The 20,226-nt window shown below is 34.9% G+C and overlaps 2 protein-coding genes across 2 annotated transcripts in view; one reads left to right on the top strand and one right to left on the bottom strand.

Annotated features, from left to right (window-relative positions):
• Window positions 1-7,041: 7,041 nt before the first annotated feature.
• On the bottom strand, window positions 7,042-7,341 carry LOC148955486 (hepatoma-derived growth factor-like). Its single transcript, XM_089107476.1, has one exon. It carries the CDS (start codon window positions 7,339-7,341, stop codon window positions 7,042-7,044), a length of 300 nt encoding a protein of 99 aa, XP_088963602.1.
• Window positions 7,342-7,483: 142 nt separating this feature from the next.
• The window catches only part of LOC148955485 (5-cytosine rRNA methyltransferase NSUN4-like), a 34,504-nt gene continuing 21,761 nt past the window's right edge, over window positions 7,484-20,226 (top strand). The window contains exons 1-3 of the mRNA XM_089107470.1: window positions 7,484-7,525; window positions 11,903-12,070; window positions 16,847-17,092. Of these exons, the coding sequence (XP_088963596.1) occupies window positions 7,484-7,525; window positions 11,903-12,070; window positions 16,847-17,092 (456 nt within the window). The remainder of the gene's footprint in view (window positions 7,526-11,902; window positions 12,071-16,846; window positions 17,093-20,226) is intronic.

The raw sequence follows: 20,226 nt of genomic DNA, 5'->3' as shown, positions 1-20,226 counted from the left end.
GAAAATAGCTTGTCTTTAGCACACTTATCCATAGAGAGCTTAAATTGTTCATACATATCTTCTCTTTTAGTCTAATTTAGTAGGTAATCAATTTCTATTTATTATTTTTTCTGTGTTTGTGTGTGTTGTGTCGAGAAAATAGATTGTATCAAGAAAAATTAGAAATATCGAGTTTAAACTATGAATAAATAACTTCATTTTTAGTCTAATTTCGAATTTAAAATTGGACAATTGAACATTTTTTTTCTGATTTTGTGTGTTTTCGCAAGAAAATAGCTTGTCTTTAGCAAACGTAGCCATAGCGAGTTGAAACTGAGCATAGATATCTTCATTTTTAGCCTAATTGTGTAGGTACTAAAGGAACATTGAACATTTTTTCTGATTTTGTGTGTTTTAGCAAGGAAATAGCTTGTCTTTAGCAAAATTAGCCATATCGAGTCGAAACTGAGCATAAATATCTTTATTTTTCGCCAAAATGTGTAGGTACTAAAGGAACATTGAACTTTTTTCTGATTTTGTGTACCGAAAAACTTAGAATTGAACTTTAAGTTTCTTTATGTCTCTGTGAAATAAAGAACTTAAGTGGAAGATTTTTGTTTTCTCTGGAGAAATTAGAATTGAATTGTGTTCTTTGGTAAAATTCTGAAGAGAACTTGAACTTTTTTAACTTCTATGAAAAATTTGGAACAGTATTTTGTATTTCTTCATCTCTTTGAGAAAAATCTGAACTGAAGTGGAAAATTTTTATATTTATTTTGGGAAAATAGAATTGATCAATAACTTATTTCATTTTCATTGAGAAAATTCAGAATTGAAGTTGAACTTTTCTTCCCCCGGGAAAATATTTAGAACAGAACTTTAAATTTTTGATCTCTTTGAGAATGGTCAGAACTGAATTTAAGAAAATTTAGAATTAAAGTGAAACTTTTTATCTTCATGGAAAATAATCACAATCATAGGATAACTTTTCCTATCTTCTACGTAAAAATTTAGAAGTAAAATTTAAATTTTTATGCCTTGGTGAACTTAAAACTGACGCGTAAGCTTTTTATTTTCTCTGGTGAAATTAGATTTGAAATGTTTTATTTGGTAAATTTCAGAACAAAAGTTGAACTTCTTTAACTTCTATGAACAATTTGGAACAGTATTTTAAATTTTTTCATCTGTTTGAGAAAAATCTGAACTGAAGTGGAAAATTTTTATATTATTTTGGGAAAATAGAATTGATCAATAACTTATTTCATTTTCATTGAGAAAATTTAGAATCGAAGTTGAACTTTTCTTCTCCTGGGAAAATATTTGGAACGGAACTTTAAATTTTTTCATCTCTTTGAGAAAAATCTGAACTGAAGTGGAAATTTTTATATTATTATTTTGTGTGAACAGAAATGAACAATAACTTATTTCTTTTTCATTGAGAAAATTCAGAAGAGAACTTGAACTTTCCTTGACATCGTTGAGAAAATTTTAAATTGAACTAGAAATTTTTATTTTCCGGGAAAATATTCACAGGTATGGTATTACTTTTTCTATCTTCCACCGAAAAATTTAGAATTGAACTTTAAATTTCTTTATGTCATTGTGAAATATAGAACTGAAGTGGAAGATTTTTATTTTCTCTGGTGAAAATTAGAATTGAATTGTGTTCTCTGGTAAAATTCAGAAGAGAACTTGAATTTTTTTTTCACTTCATTGAGAAAATTTTAAATTGAACTAGAACTTTTTATCTTCCGGGAAAATATTCACAAGTATGGTATTACTTTTTCTTGTTTCCACCGAAAAATTTAGAAATGAACTTTAAATTTCTTTATGTCTTTGTGAAATAAAGAACTTAAGTGAAAGATTTTGATTTTCTCTGGTGAAATTAGAACTGAATTGTGTTCTTTGGTAAAATTCAGAAGAGAACTTGAATTTTTCTTCACTTCGTTGAGAAAATTTTAAATTGAACTAGAGATTTTTATCTTCCGTGAAAATATTCACAAGTATGGTCTTACTTTATCTATCTTCCATTAAAAAATTTATAAATGAACTCTCAATTTCTTTATTTCTTTGTGAAATGTTTAACTAAAGTTTAAGATTTTTGTTTTCTCTGGAGAAGTTAGAATTGAAATGTGTTTGTTGGTAAAATTCAGAAAAGAACTTCAAATTTTCTATCTTCTATGTAAAAATTTTTAATAATATTTTAAATTTTTCGTTTCTTTGAGAAAGATCCGAACTTAAGTGGAAAATTTTTTATATTATTTTGGGAAAATAGAATTGGTCAATAACATTACATTTTCAGTGAGAAAATTCAGAATCGAAGTTGAACTTTTCTTCTTCCGAGAAAATATATTGAACAGAACTTTAAATTTTTTCATCTCTATGTGAAAAGTCTGAACTGAATTTAAGAAAATTTAGAATTAAAGTGAAACTTTTTATCTTCATGGAAAATAATCACTATCATAATATAACTTTTTCTATCTTCTACAGAAAAATTTAGAACAGAACTTTAAATTTTTTATGTCTTGGTGAACTTAAAACTGAAGTGGAAGATTTTTATTTTCTCTGGAGAAATTAGAATTGAATTGTGTTTGTTGGTAAAATTCAGAAGAGAGCTTGAACTTTTCTATCATCTATGTAAAATTTGGAATAGTATTTTAAATTTTTCATCTCTTTGAGAAAAATCTGAACTGAAGTGGAAAATTTTTATATTATTTTGGGAAAATATAATTGATCAATTAGCTTATTTCATTTTCAATGAGAAAATTCAGAATCGAACGAAAAATTAGAATTGAACTTTAAATTTCTTTATGTCCTTGTGAAATAAAGAACTGAAGTGGAAGATTTTTGTTTTCTCGGGAGAAATTAGAATTGAAGTTTTTTCTTTTGTAAAGTTCATAAGAGAACTTTAACTTTTCTTGATTTCGTTGAGAAAATTTAAATTGAACTAGAACTTTTTATCTTCCAGGAAAATATTCACAAGTATGGTATTACTTTTTCTATCTTCCACCGAAAAATTAGAATTGAACTTTAAATTTCTTCATCTCTTTGAGAAAAATCTGAATTGAAGTGGAAAATTTTATATTATTTTGGGAAAATAGAATTGATCAATAACTTATTTCATTTTCATTGAGAAAATTCAGAATCGAAGTTGAACTTTTTTATCTTCTGTGCAAAATTTGGAACAGAACTGTAAATTTGCCTCTTTGAGAAAGGTCGGAATTGAATTTAAGAAAATTTCGAATTTAAGTGAAATTTTGTATCTTCATAGAAATTAATCACAATCATAGTATAACTTTTCCTATCTTCTACGGAAAATTTTAGAAGTGGCATTTAATTTTCTTATGTCTTGGTACTTTTCTTGTTCCGTTAAAATATTTTTTATAGAACTTTAAATCTGACTTTTTGAGAAAGGTCGGAATTGAATTTAAGAAAGTTTAAAATTGAATTGAAACTTTTTATCTTCATGGAAAATAATCACTATCATAGTATAGCTTTTCCTATCTTCTACGGAAAAATTTAGAAGTGAACTTTAAATTTGTTATGTCTAGGTGAACTGAGAAGTCAAGAGTAAGCTTCTTATTTTCTCTGATGAAATTAGAATTGAATTGTGTTCTTTGGTAAAATTCAGATTAGAACTTGATCTTTTCTATCTTCTAAGAAAAATTTGGAACAATATTTTAAATTTTTTCATCTCTTTGAGAAAAATCTGAATTGAAGTGGAAAATTTTATATTATTTTTTGAAAATATAATTTATCAATAAATTATTTAATTTTCAATGGTAAAATTAAGAATAGAAGTTTAACTTTTTTTCTTCCGAGGAAATATATTGAACAGAACTTTAAATTTTTTAAATCTCTTCGAAAAAAAGCTGAAGTGAAGTGGAAAATTTTATATAATTTTGGGAAAAAAGACTTGATCAAAAACTTATTTCATTTTCATTGAGAAAATTCAGAATCGAAGTTGAACTTTTCTTGTTCCGGGGAAATATTTGGAACAGAACTTTAAATTTTTTTATCTCTTTGAGAATTGTCAGAACTGAATTTTAGAAAATTTAGAATTAAAGTGAAATTTTTTATCTTCATAGAAAATAATCACAATCATAGTATAACTTTTCCTATCTTCTACTGAAAAATTTAGAAGTGAACTTAAAATTTCTTATGTCTTGGGACTTTTATTGTTCGGTGAAAATATTTGTAATATAACTTTAAAATTGACTCTTTTAGACAGGTCGGAATTGAATTTAAGAAAATTTAGAATTAAAGGGAAACTATTTATCTTCATATAAAATAATCACTATCATAGTATAACTTTTCCTATCTTCTACGGAAAAATTTAGAAGTGAACTTTAAATTTTTTATGTCTTGGTGAACTTAAAAGTGAAGAGTAAGCTTTTTATTTTCTCTGGTGAAATTAGAATTGAATTGTGTTCTTTGGTAAATTCAGATTAGAACTTGATCTTTTATATCTTATAAGAAAAATTTGTAACAATATTTTTAATTTTTTCATCTCTTTGAGAAAAATCTGAATTTATGTGAAAAATTTTATATTATTTTGTGAAAATAGAATTGTTCAATAACTTATTTCATTTTCATTGAGAAAATTCAGAATCGAAGTTGAACTTTTCTTCTTCCGGGTGCGGCGCATCCTGCGGCGCTTTCCAGTGGCGCCTCCCTGTGGCGCATCCCCTGCGCCACTTTCCTGACCCCGCGGCGCATCCCCTGCGGCGCATCCCCTGCGGCGCATCCCCTGCGGCGCATCCCCTGTGGCGCATCCCCTGCGGCACTTTCCTACGGTGCCTCCCTGCGGCGCATCCCCTGCAGCGCTTTCCTGACCCCGCGGCGCATCCCCTGCGACACATCCCCATGTGGTGCAGCCCGTGTAGTGCATCCCCGGCGGCGCTTTCCGGACTCGAGGCGCCTCCCCATGCGGCGCATTCTGGCCCCGCGGCGCTTCTCGGGCCCGGTGGCCCTTTGAGGACAGGGGGAGGGCCTCTGGGGTCCGGGGTGCCCTTTGGGGGTCCGGGGGCCCTTTGAGGACCGGGGGGAGGGCCTCTGGGGTCCGGGGTGCCCTTTGGGGGTCCGGGGGCCCTTTGAGGACCGGGGGGAGGGCCTCTGGGGTCCGGAGTGCCCTTTGGGGTTCCGGGGGCCCTTTGCGGACCAGCGGAGGGCCTTTGAGGGTCTGAGGAGGGCGTTTGGGGTCGGGGAGACCTTTGGGGGTCCGGGGGCCCTTTGAGGACCAGAGGAGGGCCTTTGAGGGTCTGAGGAGGGGGTTTGGGGGCTGGGGCTCTTTGGGAGCTTGGGGGACCTTCGAGTACCGGGGGCTTCCTTCGGGGTTGGGGTGTGGGATCGGAACCCTTTGGGGTTGGGATAGAGGACCTCACAACACTGTTCAAATGGAACTTGTGTATTATAATGACCACAGAGTTTCACCCTCAAATTCTCTTCTAAAACCTTTCCTAAAATCTTCTATCAAAATGTCTCTAACTGTTTCGCCGAAATAGTTACATAGCCTGTCTAAAACGGTTTCGCCCAAATAATCCCTAAACGTAATTTCAGTGTGTTCCTTTTGTTTTTGGCATCTCGGCACTAATGCATTTCAAATTAATAAGAAACCTGATTCCCGCGCTAAAATAATTCATCGCTAAGATGTTTCTTGGAGAATTGTTTCCATGGCCTTTGGTTATTAATAACCTTTGGAGTTCGACCAAAAGAGTTGTTTCCGAGGCAATGACATTAATGACTTGGATCTATTCCTGGAGAATCGTTTCTAGGCGAAAATTTTTAAAGTCTGATAGATGATGTCATTGATTGATTGATCTGTCAAGAAAGGGGAATTAATTTGTTGTTTCTAAGTGGAATTATTGATTCACGATAGGTGAATTGAGGTCGACAGCACAGGTGTTCCAAATACCGGGAAAGTCATAACATTTGGCTTGAGTAACAACAACACATACTATTTCCGGACACCATGACATACGTGATCGATTACGCAATCAAGTTCTCGGAAATTCACGTCTCCTTCGATTACGCAATCAATTTCTCGGAAATTCACTTCCCCCTCGATTACGCAATAAAGTTCTTGGACCTTCACTTCCCCCTCAAGTCCCAGATCAATAATACTGCTCCCGTTAGAATTCAATGTGCATGTGCAACCTTCGTCCCGGAGTTATAACATCAAATAAATCGACCTTGGAAAAAGAGGTCATTGACCCCATTACGTAATCATTCTCCCTAGGGAGGCTATGCCCATATTTGGAGCCCTGTCAGTATTCTATGCCCATATAAGGAGCCCTGTCCGGAGTTATAGGGTCATCTCTACTCTAACACCCTGCTCACGTTTGTAAACACGGCCACGATCAGACCACACGTTTTTTACACCATATCTGTTTCTCGCACCTTCAAAAATCGCTTTTTTCATTTTCGTAAGATATTCAGTGACGAATACACCTGATTTCGCCAGCTTTGATTTCGCCAGCTTTGATTTCGCTCTGAAAATATTATACGCCGTATCTTTAGTTGCAAATTTAACGAGAACTGGCGCAACAGTCGTAGGTGTCTGGATATTCCAGGCAGCGTTCGGAAGTCTAAAACGGTTCACAGACAACAACCCTTCTTTCTGGACATTTACACCCATTCTCTTCACTATATCAAGAACAGTAGTACCCAGATCGTTTCCGGGTTCCTGCTTCACTCCGAAAAAAACCAATGAATCAAGCAAACGCTCCTGTTCGTAATCGTCCAGCTTTTCCTCAATAGTAGCCACTCGAAGCTCTAATGACTAAATCTGGCTATCCAGCGATGAAAACAGTTTTTCTATTTTCTCAAACTTTACGTTGTATTCTAGCGTGATCGAACCATATATTTCCAAAACAATCAGTTCAGGGTGCAGAGCAGCTTTGTGCGATGAGCCTGCTACTCCTGTCACGGAAACAACTTTTTCCTAAACTTTTTTCTCTGTTTTTTAACAAAGCCAAGTTTAAGCTTCGTAGCTTCATCTTGTGCTAAAGTAAGCTGATTTCGGATTGCAGATGTTTCGCTCGAAGCAGTTAAATCAGCACCCTAAGGGCCTTTCGCAGATTTCTTTTTCAGAAACTGATAGTAAAGATCAGGAGAAGATTCACACTCACGGAAAGCATGATTTACACCCTTAGCCGTTTTTTTCGAAGCTTCCGCATAATTTCCACTATATGAAAGAAGATTCGCTTCTACCACGGTCTGAAAGTCATGGGACCCGTAAAAAAAAACAATGAATTTTGGCGTAGACTCTTTTTGGTTAGTCATGTTAACAATCCGGACTGGCCAGAGGGGATATCCCTTGAACTGAGCTACCGCCAAATCTCCCTTCTGAAACTGTACCATGATGAAAATAATAATCCAATAAATCGAAAGTTGACTTATCTTTAGTGAACAGGATCTTCCAAAACTAATATGTTAAAAATTAAGAGCAGGAAACGAAAAATTACTTGCAAGGAGGGCAATTAAATCCCCCCACTTTCCAACAATGTCGTGCAATAATCACGTCCGCCATTGCCATAATTATGAAGTGATATCCAAAGAATTAAAAAGTCACTTGTAACTGAAACCCTTTACACTATTGTGCCACTTCCGTAGTAACTGAGTTAATTATATTTTCGAGCTCAAAGAAAACAGTGCAAATATGTGATCACGCTTAGAAATCCAAAGAGTAACAAAATTTGTAGCGGATGGGATTGGGGAAAAAGGACGTGGGGGGCCTAGTTGCCCTTAAATCTCTTGACTCTTAAAAAGTGATATAGAACTATCAGTTTCCAATCAAATGAGCCTCTATGAAGTTTATACGAGCATCCCTTTCATAAGAACCATACATGCCCTTAGGGCATAACTTTGAGCGCCTTCCTGGGCCCTGGGGGGTTGTATTGACGCCGGAGTTCTTCTCTGAGCTTTGAACTATTTTTTTTAACAAAATGTCTATCTCCAAATTTTCATCAGATGGGTTTGGAAAAAGAAGGCGTGGGGGGGGGGGTCTAGTTGCCCACGGATCTCTTTTGACTATTAAAAAGTGAACTCGAACTTTGAATTTTCAGTCAAATGAGCCCTCTCCGAAGTATATACGAGCATCTCTGTCGTAAGAACCATATATGTCCCAGGGCATAACTTACACCGCCTGCCCCCGAGCCCTGGGGGGTCGTGTCGACACCTGAGTTTTTGTTATCTGACTTTTGAAATTTTGTTAACTTAATGGCTGTTTCAAAATTTTTATCGGATGCATTTGGGAAAAAAGGGGCGTAGGACGGGGGGCTATTTGCCCTCCAATCTCTTTTGACTCTCAAAAACTGAACTAGAACTTTCTATTTCCAATCAAATTAGCCCTCTCTGAAGTTTTTACGAGCATCCCTTCCATAAGAACTATATATTCCCCCGGGGCATAACTTACAACGCCTGATCTCGGGCCCTGGGTGGCTGTGTCGACCCCGGAGTTTTCGTTATATGGTCTTTGAAATATTTTTTAAAACATGGCTATCTCAAAGTACTTATCAGATGGGTTTGAGAAAAAAAAGGGCGTGGGGGGGGGGTAGGTGCCCTCCTGTCTCTTTTGATTTTCAAAAACTTAATTCGAACTTTCAATTCCCAATCGAATTAGCCCTCTCTGAGGTTTATGCAAGCATTCCTTCAATAAGAACCATATTTGCCCCCAGGGCATAACTTACAACGCCTGCCCCTGGGCGCGGGGGATTGTGTTGACACCGGAGTTTTTGTTTTATAATCTTTGAACTATTTTTAACAAAATGGCTATCTCAAAATTTTTGTCGGATGCACTTGGGGAAAAAAAGGGCATGGAGGGAGGGGCTGGCTACCCTCCAATATCTTTTGATGCTTAAGAAGTGAAGTAGAACTTTCAATTTCCAATCAAAGGAGCCCTCTCTGAAGTTTATACGAGCATTCCTCTCTTAGAAACCATATATGCCCCCAGGGCATAAGTTATAACCCTTGCCCTGAAGACTGTGGGGGGAGTGTCCTGCTCAAAGATATATTTTCCAGAACTTATAACTACGTTGAACAAAATGGCTATCTCAAAATTTTGATTGGAGGTGTTTGGGGAAATATTGGGCATAGAAAGGGTGTTAGTTGCCTTCCAATCAGTTTCGACTATTAAAAAGGACATTAGCCATTTACATTTCCAGTCGAATGAACCCTTTTTGTAGTTTCTACAACAACGCTTTCTATAAAAAACCTTAAATGCCCCCAGGTCATAACTTACAACTTTTGCCCTGAGGGCTGTGGGGGGGGGGGGGAGGGGTGTCATCCTCAAAGACCTAATTTCCAGAATTCCAAACTACTTTGAACAAAATGGCTATCTCAAAATTTTGATTGGATGTGTTTGGGGAAGAGGTGGGCGAATGTTTGTTTGATGACCAATAGCTTCCCAGTTGTTTTCTCTCACTCAAGGACCACTTACCATCCAGCCTTCATTGAAAATGTTGCCTGAGTCAGCAGTAATTGTATCAACAAAGAACTTTTTCCAATTGTTGATGGTTCTTGAGGAAAGAAATTGAGTGCAAACTCTGGTTTGAATAGATTGCTTAAAAAGTTTCATCTGTTGACCTCTGGTTCTTGAATCAGAATAAACAACAGGAAACAATGCAAGGAGATTGTTGGTTTTCATTAGTTTGTAGGTTAAAATGGCATTACTTCTTCTCCTGTATAGAAGTGTTGAGAGTTTCAGTTTAGCCAGTGTTGTGGGGTAAGAAGTTCCTGCATGCCAGACACCACTTTATTGGTGAATTTCTGCACATCTTCCAGCACCTGAATACCTTTCTTAAAATATGAGGAGGCTAGAGAAATGCTAACGTTAATCTAGGGTCAGACTAGTCCTTCATGCAGAAGAATAATGATTAGGGAAGCAAGTGGAAAGGATGAGCTTGATCAACTCTAGAGTTGAACTTACTTATTTAAACTTAGATCCTCCCACACCGGCTGGTACATTAGGTGACAACGGTGCCTCTTTACAAAGAACTCTCAAATGCTGCAGACCAAAGATCCTCCATTGACGACCTGAAACGTACAACATCCGTCTCCAGACATTGTCCTACTGCAGCTTTTTGCCGCCCATGCCTTCTCATACCTGGAGGGACACCAGGGCATTTCTACGCTCCAGGTTATGATATCTCCAAAAAATTTGAATTTTCCATTACAGTTTTCTGCCATTTGAAGGCAAAACCAGTGAGTTTTTTGGATTGGTCTCTGTGAATTAAACTTTGTTCAATCTCTGGGTTCTTTTCTGTCATGGTGCCTGAATATATAGCAATGCCTTAAGTTGTTCACACCTAAGGGTACTTTTATATGTTTAATTCATATTTGCAATGCTTCATTCTTTGTTTGTCTATGCTTTACAAATTTCGAAGAATTTTCGAATACATTTTCAAACAAAAGAAGAAGAATTAAGCTTGACAATTGAGAGGAATTAGAAGACCCTTCTCTCCAAAAAAAAAAATCCTACCATAATTATTTTTAGTCATTATATAAATCCCAAGTTCTTTGCTATTTTGACAAATATGGCTCTCTAAGATTGTTTTTAAGGAGTGTATGGGTTTTTTAGGCGATATCTCTCCTTTACATCCTGCAAGCATTAATCTACTTATAGACAAAATCCTACTGTAAAATAGCAGTCATGTATTTGTTTTTGTCTTCAGCACAGGAAACAGCAAAATTCAAATACAGATAGCTTACATGGCAAAACAAGCACTTCCCAACTTGTTTTTTTTTCTGATTTTGATTTGACTCTATAACATCTATAGTTTCTATGCTTTATCTCTTATCTACTATAACTTGACTATAACATGTTAATTTTGATCATAACTTAAGTCATGGCCATTTCACAAAATTCGAGAATAGTGGAAGCACTGAACAGAACGCACCTGATGAGCCAAACAGAACGCACCTGAAGAGAGGTTATACCGAACTCTCAGCTACCATTCTCGGGAGACATCTGACAGTTTATAAATGGCCACGGAATTCCTGTGTTGTTTTAAAGCCACTTTTGTGTGAATAGGTAGCTTGGCGGCGGAGTGCACCTGGCACTTTGAGAAGAAATCATATCAGTCCAGTTTTTATTAAGAAAAAAATCACTCAACGATAATAAATTCCCCCCCCCCCCTCGCATTGTGCGCCCCTAGGTCCGGGACTATTAGTAAATCTGGAACTGGCTCTGTCACATTTGTTGCACAATCTTAGTTGTTTTGAGTTATATTCTTTATACATTCCAGTTTAGCACCTCTCTTGCTTCAACTGGCTTCGTGTTAAAAACCTGTTGGTCAAAGCACCCTTTGAAGCGTTCATTTTGTGAAAATTCGCATCAATATTGTAAAACAACCTTTATTTTCAACTCCTAAACTCTTGTTACTCTCCGTCAATTTGCGTTCCTCAAATTTATTTTGAAGCTATATGTATAACGTGTGACTCCCAATCATTTCAGGATTTCCAGGCCCTACTTTGTAGCTTTTTGGACACATGAGCACAGACACCATGATCCTTCAACAGTTTAAAATTTGAATAAATAAAGGAGAAGGTATAATGACACCTGTGTTTTTCTTATTTCTGAGGACTTATTTTAACAAAAAAAAAACCCTCTCTGAAATCATAGAAGAAAAGGACAGATTTTGGAATTATTGTACAATTTGTTTTACAGGATTCTCGAATTCATCATTTTGTAACCACAACTTATCTTGAAAATTGGCAAATCTTGGCAAATCAACAGTCTTGGCAAATCACACTGTGTTCATTTTTTTTTTTTTTTTTTTTTTTTTTTTTTTTTTTTTTTTTATTAATCCAATTCAGCTTGTTAGCTAAGCTGTGTTTTACATAATTTGTGTTAAGTTGTACTAGGCTCTGTTTAGCTATGTATGTGTGTTTTACATAATTGATTGCATATTTTTTTTTATAGCTAAAAAGAAGTGGTACAACCAAAGCCATAGAATATTTCGACTCCTTTTATGGAGGTTATTTTGGTGCAAAATGGGAGAAAATCCGCGAGGGCTTACTGACTGAACCTAAATATTGTGCTGTTATCAACAATTTTGGTGATTCAGTTGAAAACTGTGCGCAATTAGAGGTAAGTAAATAAAAAATAAATCTTACAAATTAATTGAGCCATGCAAAAATGGATAATTCCTTGTTGGTCATAATTTTTGACAATTGCGATTTTAATGTCGCAGTTCTTTTTTCGATCTTATTCCATTTTTGAGAGTTTTCAGGCTATCTTTCGGAATTCTCATAAATTGTCTCTACATTACGTTTTTACCATTAAGATTATTCGAAATCGTAGTTATCATTCTCGAATCAAAGTACAAATGTCGATCTCACTTGACGTTTTTTTTTCAAAAGCGTTTTTAAATTTTCGGTTACTATGAGCTGAAGCAAATAAAACAGTGGAAATTTTTGTATGAAACCCAATGAGACTGTTTTTAGGACTGCTTGGGGTTCCCAGTTTTATTAGCTAAATCCCCTGAAAACTTCTCCATAGGACTCCTTGCTACGTTTCTTGTCGGTTAAGTAGTACTTTTTGCGAAACTATTCTTAATTTGTTACTAAGATGTTGCACATTGATAAAATCTAACAAGAGCATAACTTTCTTTATACACAAATTAAAATTTCTCTAATTGCCTTTCTTTTATGGAATATTTTACAATTATGACCAACATTATATGACTCCAATGGATATTCAACTCTGTTGTCGACTTGACATACTTATGTCAAAGATCTTTTCGCTAAAGCTATTTTTCATCAATGCCACCCACTCCACAATTGCGTGCTCCTATATTTTGTTGCAGTGGAACGTCAACCCACTTCAGGTATTACCCAGGCTGCACAGCCGTAAGATACACTGCCATTTAACTTTGGTGCCCCCTAGTTTCAATTTATTCTTGTCTTTTCTATAAGATTCTTTAATAAGTAACCCCCAAAATAAGAACCCCTCTGAAGTCCAAATCTTTGCTTCCAAGTGTCTGTGAAGTTTCGGTCTTTTATGATATTTTAGGTTATCAAAAGGGTGTATCTGCAATATATTAGAACCTAAATTAATTTGCTATCTTAGAATTGCCATTACACAGTACCCTCAGAACTGGTGGGCGTGGAAGGGGTGTTAGTTGCAATCCAATCACTTTTGACCTTTAAAAAGGGCACTAGAACTCTCGATTTCCAATTGAATGAGCCCCCTTTGAAGTTTCTACGACGACCCCTTCCATATGAAGTACCTCTGGAGAAAAAAAAATATAAAGCATTGGAGCCGTATTGCCTTTACTATAGGCAACGCTATAGCGTTGTCTCTGATTCTTTAATAAGTACCCCTCAAAATAAGAAACCCTCTGAAGTCAAAATCTTTGCTTCCATGTGTCTGTGAAGTTTTGGTCTTGTATGATATCTAGGTTATCAAAAGGGTGTATCTGCAATATATTAGAACCTAAATTAATTTTCTATCTTAGAATTGCCATTCCCCACTATTTTACCCCCTTCAAGGTATCTAAATACCAAACAATTACACTTTTTTTAGATTGCATATTACTTTAATCCAGTCACTTTTGGCTCTTAAAAGGAGCACTAGGGCTTTCAATTTCCAATGGAATGAGTCTTCTGCTAAGTGGTCGAAAGAAAAAATATATATAGGACTATAATTCTTCATGGGACTTTCAGATATGGTGATTCCAATGGTGCAGTTTGGATGCACTAGGATTTACAATTTCCAATGGAATGAGCCTTCTGCTAAGTGGTCGAAAGAAAAAATATATATAGGACTATGATTCTTCATGGGATTTTCAGATATGGTGATTCCAATGGTGCAGTTTGGAAGCACTAGGACTTACAATTTCCGTTGGAATGAGCCTTCTGCTAAGTGGTCGAAAGAAAAATATATAAGATAAGATAAGATTTATTGCAAAAAGCCTGTGGGCCATAGCAACACATAATACAATCTATAAACAAACACTCAGGAAAAAAATACAACTTTAGATAGTAAAAATCAAAAAAGGAAAAAAGAAAAAGAACAACAAAACGACAAAAAAGAAACACACCAAGGTTCGACTTTTAACCAACAAACACCATATAATAAAATTCAAATCATAAAAATAGTATCAGGCTATCCCCTCAAGCATGATCCCTATATTTAGTCCCTAAACGAAGAAACTTACACAACTGTTTAATAGCTCATAAGTTCCTCTCAGCCATCCGCTCTATTAACCAGCATTCGCTCCCAAACACTTGTCCGAAACATTCATTCCGCAACTCAGACCGCTCTTCACACTCGGATACAAAATGAAATAAGTTTTCGTTCGCCAATCCACACATTGGGCAGAAATAAGGGCCAGCCGCCAACCTAAACTTTCCCAAAAATTTCCTTCGCTAACCTAAATCCAAACTATCCCCTCTTACCAACAACAAATTCTTCAAATCCTCTTTATTCAACCCAAATTTAAGATAAACCTCCTCTCCCCAACCGTCTTTGGCTTGGGAGTAAAACCTCAAAGACATAGATTGGTCCTTATGAGCTTGCCACTCTTGGATTTCTTGGTCATTTAGGGCTCGCTGAACTTCCTTCCATACTGACACGGTTTCATCCATATGGCCTTTTCCTTCATTCCACATCTCTGAAAGTCCACAAAGGTCCAATATTTTCTTAACCTGAGTTGACCATGAATCACGTCTATCATCCTTCAAGCTCTCCAAATAAGCTGCCTTAAGAAGCCGAACTCTAGGTAGCCTAATTATCTTCTCCCAGAATTTTACCATTCTAACCAATCTAACACTCCTTAAAGAAAAAAGCCCGAAATTTCCTTTCAGTACCACTGAACTAAATGAATCCTTCAAGCCTAGAATTCTCTTAAAATATCTTAGCTGAACTACTTCTAGCTTAGCTCCTTTAGCAAAATCCCAAACCTCAGAGCCCCAATGTAAACTAGAAGCTACTTTTGTCTGAAAAACTCTTTTCTGGATCCTCATATCAGCTAGCTGATTTAAATTACTTCTCAAAACCATATTTATTAGTCTATTACCCCTTAAATTACAATCTTCTACAAGCCTAGACATCCCCCTTAAAGCGCTAAACTTAACACCCACATAAACAAATTCCTCTTAAACCTCAAAATCCTTTCCTCCATAATTAAAATGAACCTCTCAATCAACATCTCCTTTACTCCTAAATACTAATACTACTGACTTCTTAGCGTTCAATTCTAACCCCTTCTTTTCTAAATTATTTTTATTATATCTAATCGCTTCTGAGGATCTCTCTACTATCCGCCACTAGAGCTATGTCATCCGCAAATAACATATATGGTAGTCTAAACCAATCCGAAGATACATAAGGGGCTCCATTACTTTTCATAAACCTATCTAAATCATTAACAAACAAGGAGAAGAGCTTAGGAGATAATGTACATCCTTGTTTCACACCCAGATGAGACGTGACCAGCCTAGAAAAATTTCCCATAACCTTCACAGAAAATTTCACCCTCCGATACATATCTGCGATTATTGCTACAAAACAAGACGGCAAGCCTATTTCTAACAGACTTTCGATTAATAACCTCCTATTTACCGAATCAAAAGCACTTTTCAGGTCTAAAAAGGCTACGAATAGCCGACCAGTTTTTCCTCTAGCATATTTCTTTCTCAATGCATCCAAAGTAAAAGTATGGTCAATAGTGCTGAATGTCGATCTGAATCCCGCTTGTACCGGGCTAAGTATTTCCTCCTTATCTAACCAATCTCTTAGCCTAAAATCCAGAACCTTACAAAACAATTTACTTACCACATTCCCCATAAAGATAGACCTAAAGTTTTCATGTAACTTCCTATTACCTTTCTTAAAAAGAGGCACTGCTACAGAAATGTCCTATGAGCGAAGCCAACAAGCTTTCTCTATTACAAACGAGACAATTTCGGCCAACATGGGTATCAAAGTTGTCATTTCTAACCGCAGGACCTTTTGAAATATAAATTCTGTTCGTGGATGCGAAATTCCATTCATCCTTTTCAACTGATCCCAAATTTCCTGTTGGGGTACAGGCTTAGTTAAATCATAATCATTCTGCCTAAAAGGATAACCGCGGAAATCCCACTATTTTGGGCCGACGAGGGATCTCCCCCTCCAGTAAGTGGCATAGCAACCCCTTTGCGCCATTTTTGCCTTTAAAAGTGGTGACCCCGCACCTTAAACCTCCAATATATATATATATATATATATATATATATATATATATATATATATATATATATATATATATATATATATATATATATATATATATATATATATATATATATATATATATATATATATATATATATATATATACATATATTTCCATTGGTGCAGTTTTATTTGGTCTGACATGATATTTTTTGGGGTTTAAGACTATTTTTTGAAATTCAAATAATTTTGTTTACAGACTTGTCATTAAGATTAATCAAAAGAATAGTCATTTCTCCTGAATCAGCTTCAAAGAGTGATTCTTTCTTAATTGACTATTTTTTATAACGCGCTTGATCAAATGCATGAACTGTTTCATCAAGACATTTAGGCTTATAATTGACATAAGCCATAAATTTGCGTATTCAGAAGCTTGATATCCTGAAATTCTAATAAGGACGGAATTTTATATTTGGTTTAAAAGAATGTTCATTTTCGGAAATTATGGCACTTAACACAGGCCTGATCTTTTATGAATTTTTGCCTCCTAGACAAAGCACGGATTATGCCTATCAAATACATTCATATACACTACAAAGAAATATTGATATAAAAATACTGAAAAATTACCACAGTGTTACTTGAATATAAAGCATGGGCCACAGTTATATGGTAAAACCACTGATTCTGATATTTTTAATTTAGCTCGAAGGTTGCATAAACATTAGCGATGAGCTGATAAATGTTGATGAAAATGAAAACATAATTAATGATTCCACAGAAGTGATAGAAAAGAAAGGAATTTTTGCAGTTGGCACTGAACCAAGATATCAAGCTACAAATGATGATGGCAAAGAAGAGATGAATATGAATTTCGGGAGAGTAATAGTTCCTTCAAAAGGTCAGGATTTCAGTATTTTGATGGACTTCCTTCCTGCAACAAAAATCAAGGTACATCTTTTATTAGCCTAGGTTGAATGTATTTTGTAGAACGTACCCAATGCTCAGAGTAAAAAAAAATGTCGAAAAAAAAATACAATTGTGTTGGAACATAGCCATACTCTCTGGAACAGTGTTCATTTATGTAAGAAATAGTGAACCTCTCTGTACTTTAGTAAACTGCGTGTGCATCATTGCTATGATTCTTAAGACAGATTAGGACTACTTGAAAAAAAAAAAAAAAAAACTTTGGACACATGGTATGGGAGATTCTTGCCCCTTAAGGTTAGTAATGAGTCGTCACCTGGCGTAATTAAAGTGCCGTGTCCTAGAGAAGACCTTTTTGTGTCTTTAACCTCTCCCCTCAGGAAAGTTCTGTGATGCGCCTCCCCTCACATAAGTGTCATGTATATATCCACAGTAGTTATTCAGTTATCCTTTATTGGATGCCTGGTAGAAATTCCTTCTGAATTCTACAAAATAAAAGTTTGTTTTTTTAGTTTAACCCTCCTATTCCCTTTTATAATACTTTTTGGAACCGAAGTTGGTTTGAACCGAATTCTGATCGAATTTTGATCGAAGGTGTGAACCGAATTTTGATCGAATTCCTATGGTTACCATAGCTTTTATCTCTTCATGTTTAATGTAATTTTAAAAATGATTTTATAACTTTAAGACCAGTAGGTCTTGATGTTATAAATAACTTCTTACCTGCTTGAATAACTTCAAATAAGTAACCAAATTCAATAAGTTAAAAATGATTTTATAACTTAGTTAAAAATGGAACAAAGAGGGTGAAGAAGCAAGGTGACTTCAAACTTTGTCTTGGAGGCGAAGGGCAAAACAAGTTTTTTACCTGATCCATCAAAACGTTTTTGTACTTTAAGCTCCTAACCTAACATAACACTTAAGTTAATTAAAAAAAACTTAGTTAATAAGTTAAAAATGATTTTATAACTTCAAGACCAGTAGGTCTTGATGTTATAAATAACTTCTTACCTGCTTGAATAACTTCAAATAAGTAACCAAATTCAATAAGTTAAAAATGATTTTATAACTTAGTTAAAAATGGAACAAAGAGGGTGAAGAAGCAAGGTGACTTCAAACTTTGTCTTGGAGGCGAAGGGCAAAACAAGTTTTTTACCTGATCCATCAAAACGTTTTTATACTTTAAGCTCCTAACCTAACCTAACATAACACTTAAGTTAATTAAAAAAAACTTAGTTAATAAGTTAAAAATGATTTTATAACTTCAAGACCAGTAGGTCTTGATGTTATAAATAACTTCTTACCTGCTTGAATAACTTCAAATAAGTAACCAAATTCAATAAGTTAAAAATGATTTTATAACTTAGTTAAAAATGGAACAAAGAGGGTGAAGAAGCAAGGTGACTTCAAACTTTGTCTTGGAGGCGAAGGGCAAAACAAGTTTTTTACCTGATCCATCAAAACGTTTTTATACTTTAAGCTCCTAACCTAACCTAACATAACACTTAAGTTAATTAAAAAAAACTTAGTTAATAAGTTAAAAATGATTTTATAACTTCAAGACCAGTAGGTCTTGATGTTATAAATAACTTCTTACCTGCTTGAATAACTTCAAATAAGTAACCAAATTCAATAAGTTAAAAATGATTTTATAACTTAGTTAAAAATGGAACAAAGAGGGTGAAGAAGCAAGGTGACTTCAAACTTTGTCTTGGAGGCGAAGGGCAAAACAAGTTTTTTACCTGATCCATCAAAACGTTTTTATACTTTAAGCTCCTAACCTAACATAACACTTAAGTTAATTAAAAAAAACTTAGTTAATAAGTTAAAAATGATTTTATAACTTCAAGACCAGTAGGTCTTGATGTTATAAATAACTTCTTACCTGCTTGAATAACTTCAAATAAGTAACCAAATTCAATAAGTTAAAAATGATTTTATAACTTAGTTAAAAATGGAACAAAGAGGGTGAAGAAGCAAGGTGACTTCAAACTTTGTCTTGGAGGCGAAGGGCAAAACAAGTTTTTTACCTGATCCATCAAAACGTTTTTGTACTTTAAGCTCCTAACCTAACATAACACTTAAGTTAATTAAAAAAAACTTAGTTAATAAGTTAAAAATGATTTTATAACTTCAAGACCAGCAGGTCTTGATGTTATAAATAACTTCTTACCTGCTTGAATAACTTCAAATAAATAACTAAACTCAATAAATTCAAACGAATAATTTAAATAAATAACTTCACATAAAAAACCTGCAAGAATAACTTCCAATAAATAACCCAAAGTTATAAAAAACGCCAATTCATAAAAATGTTTTTCTTGCAGCTGCATTTGTTAAGACTCTACAAATATTGTTTAACCAATAGTTAAGGGTTGACCTACGCTGTGTTTCCAAGAAATTCATGCTTCTTTTACCAATACAATTCTTCTAAAACAGGCATAACACTAAATCCTGACGAAAGATGGGCAGTATGCCATAAACCTTCTTACAAAAAACCCTAGCTGCTTCATAACATTCTTTGTTTATAACGGTTTAAAACCATTTCTGTAACTAAGGACTATTTTTAACATAATCGCCGGCCACATTATAGTCACATTTCCATAATCGCCGGCCAAATTATAGTCTCATTTCTGGATAAATTTCAAGTTTGCTTAGGATTGAAGCGTTAATATTACATTCTCCGCGTAATTTGGTAGGTCGAACAATATTCCGCTTATGGACGTATAATTTACGATTAGATTTCTCCCTCACTTAATCAGAGAGAAGAATTCAGATATAATTTCTTGTTTAATTTCAAAAAAAATGGAGGCTTTCGCCTCTTTTTCAGTTATTTCCAATAAAAAAAAATCGATCTTGGTAAATATTTGATAACGTTCAACTTCGATGTTTACTTCTACCAGAAGATTTTTTTTTTCTTACGCTAAGAGCATAAAGATTTATGCCAGCAGACACAAGCACCCCTCACTCATTCATCGATCATTTTTGAAGAAATAATTCTTCAGTTCAGTTCAACATGTAGCTCAATGGACAACATAATTACAAGGAGTTTATTCTTCTTATAAGACATAGTCAGGCACATTTTAGCTTTTAATTGATTCATAGGCTTTGAAATTAATATTAAATTTGATTAAAAGCATCAGAGATTCTCAAAAATG

Source organism: Artemia sp. Qi Xiang Cuo, chromosome 2 (genome assembly GCF_049724085.1).
Source record: "Artemia sp. Qi Xiang Cuo chromosome 2, ASM4972408v1, whole genome shotgun sequence".
NCBI lineage: Eukaryota > Metazoa > Arthropoda > Branchiopoda > Anostraca > Artemiidae > Artemia > Artemia sp. Qi Xiang Cuo.
The sequence above is the reverse complement of the archived record's forward strand: the minus strand, read 5'-3'. Positions and strand labels throughout refer to the sequence as shown.

Bases quoted from the DNA above. Each gene is read 5' to 3' on its own strand.
- LOC148955486 (XM_089107476.1), bottom strand. From the start codon at position 7,341: ATGGTACAGTTTCAGAAGGGAGATTTGGCGGTAGCTCAGTTCAAGGGA.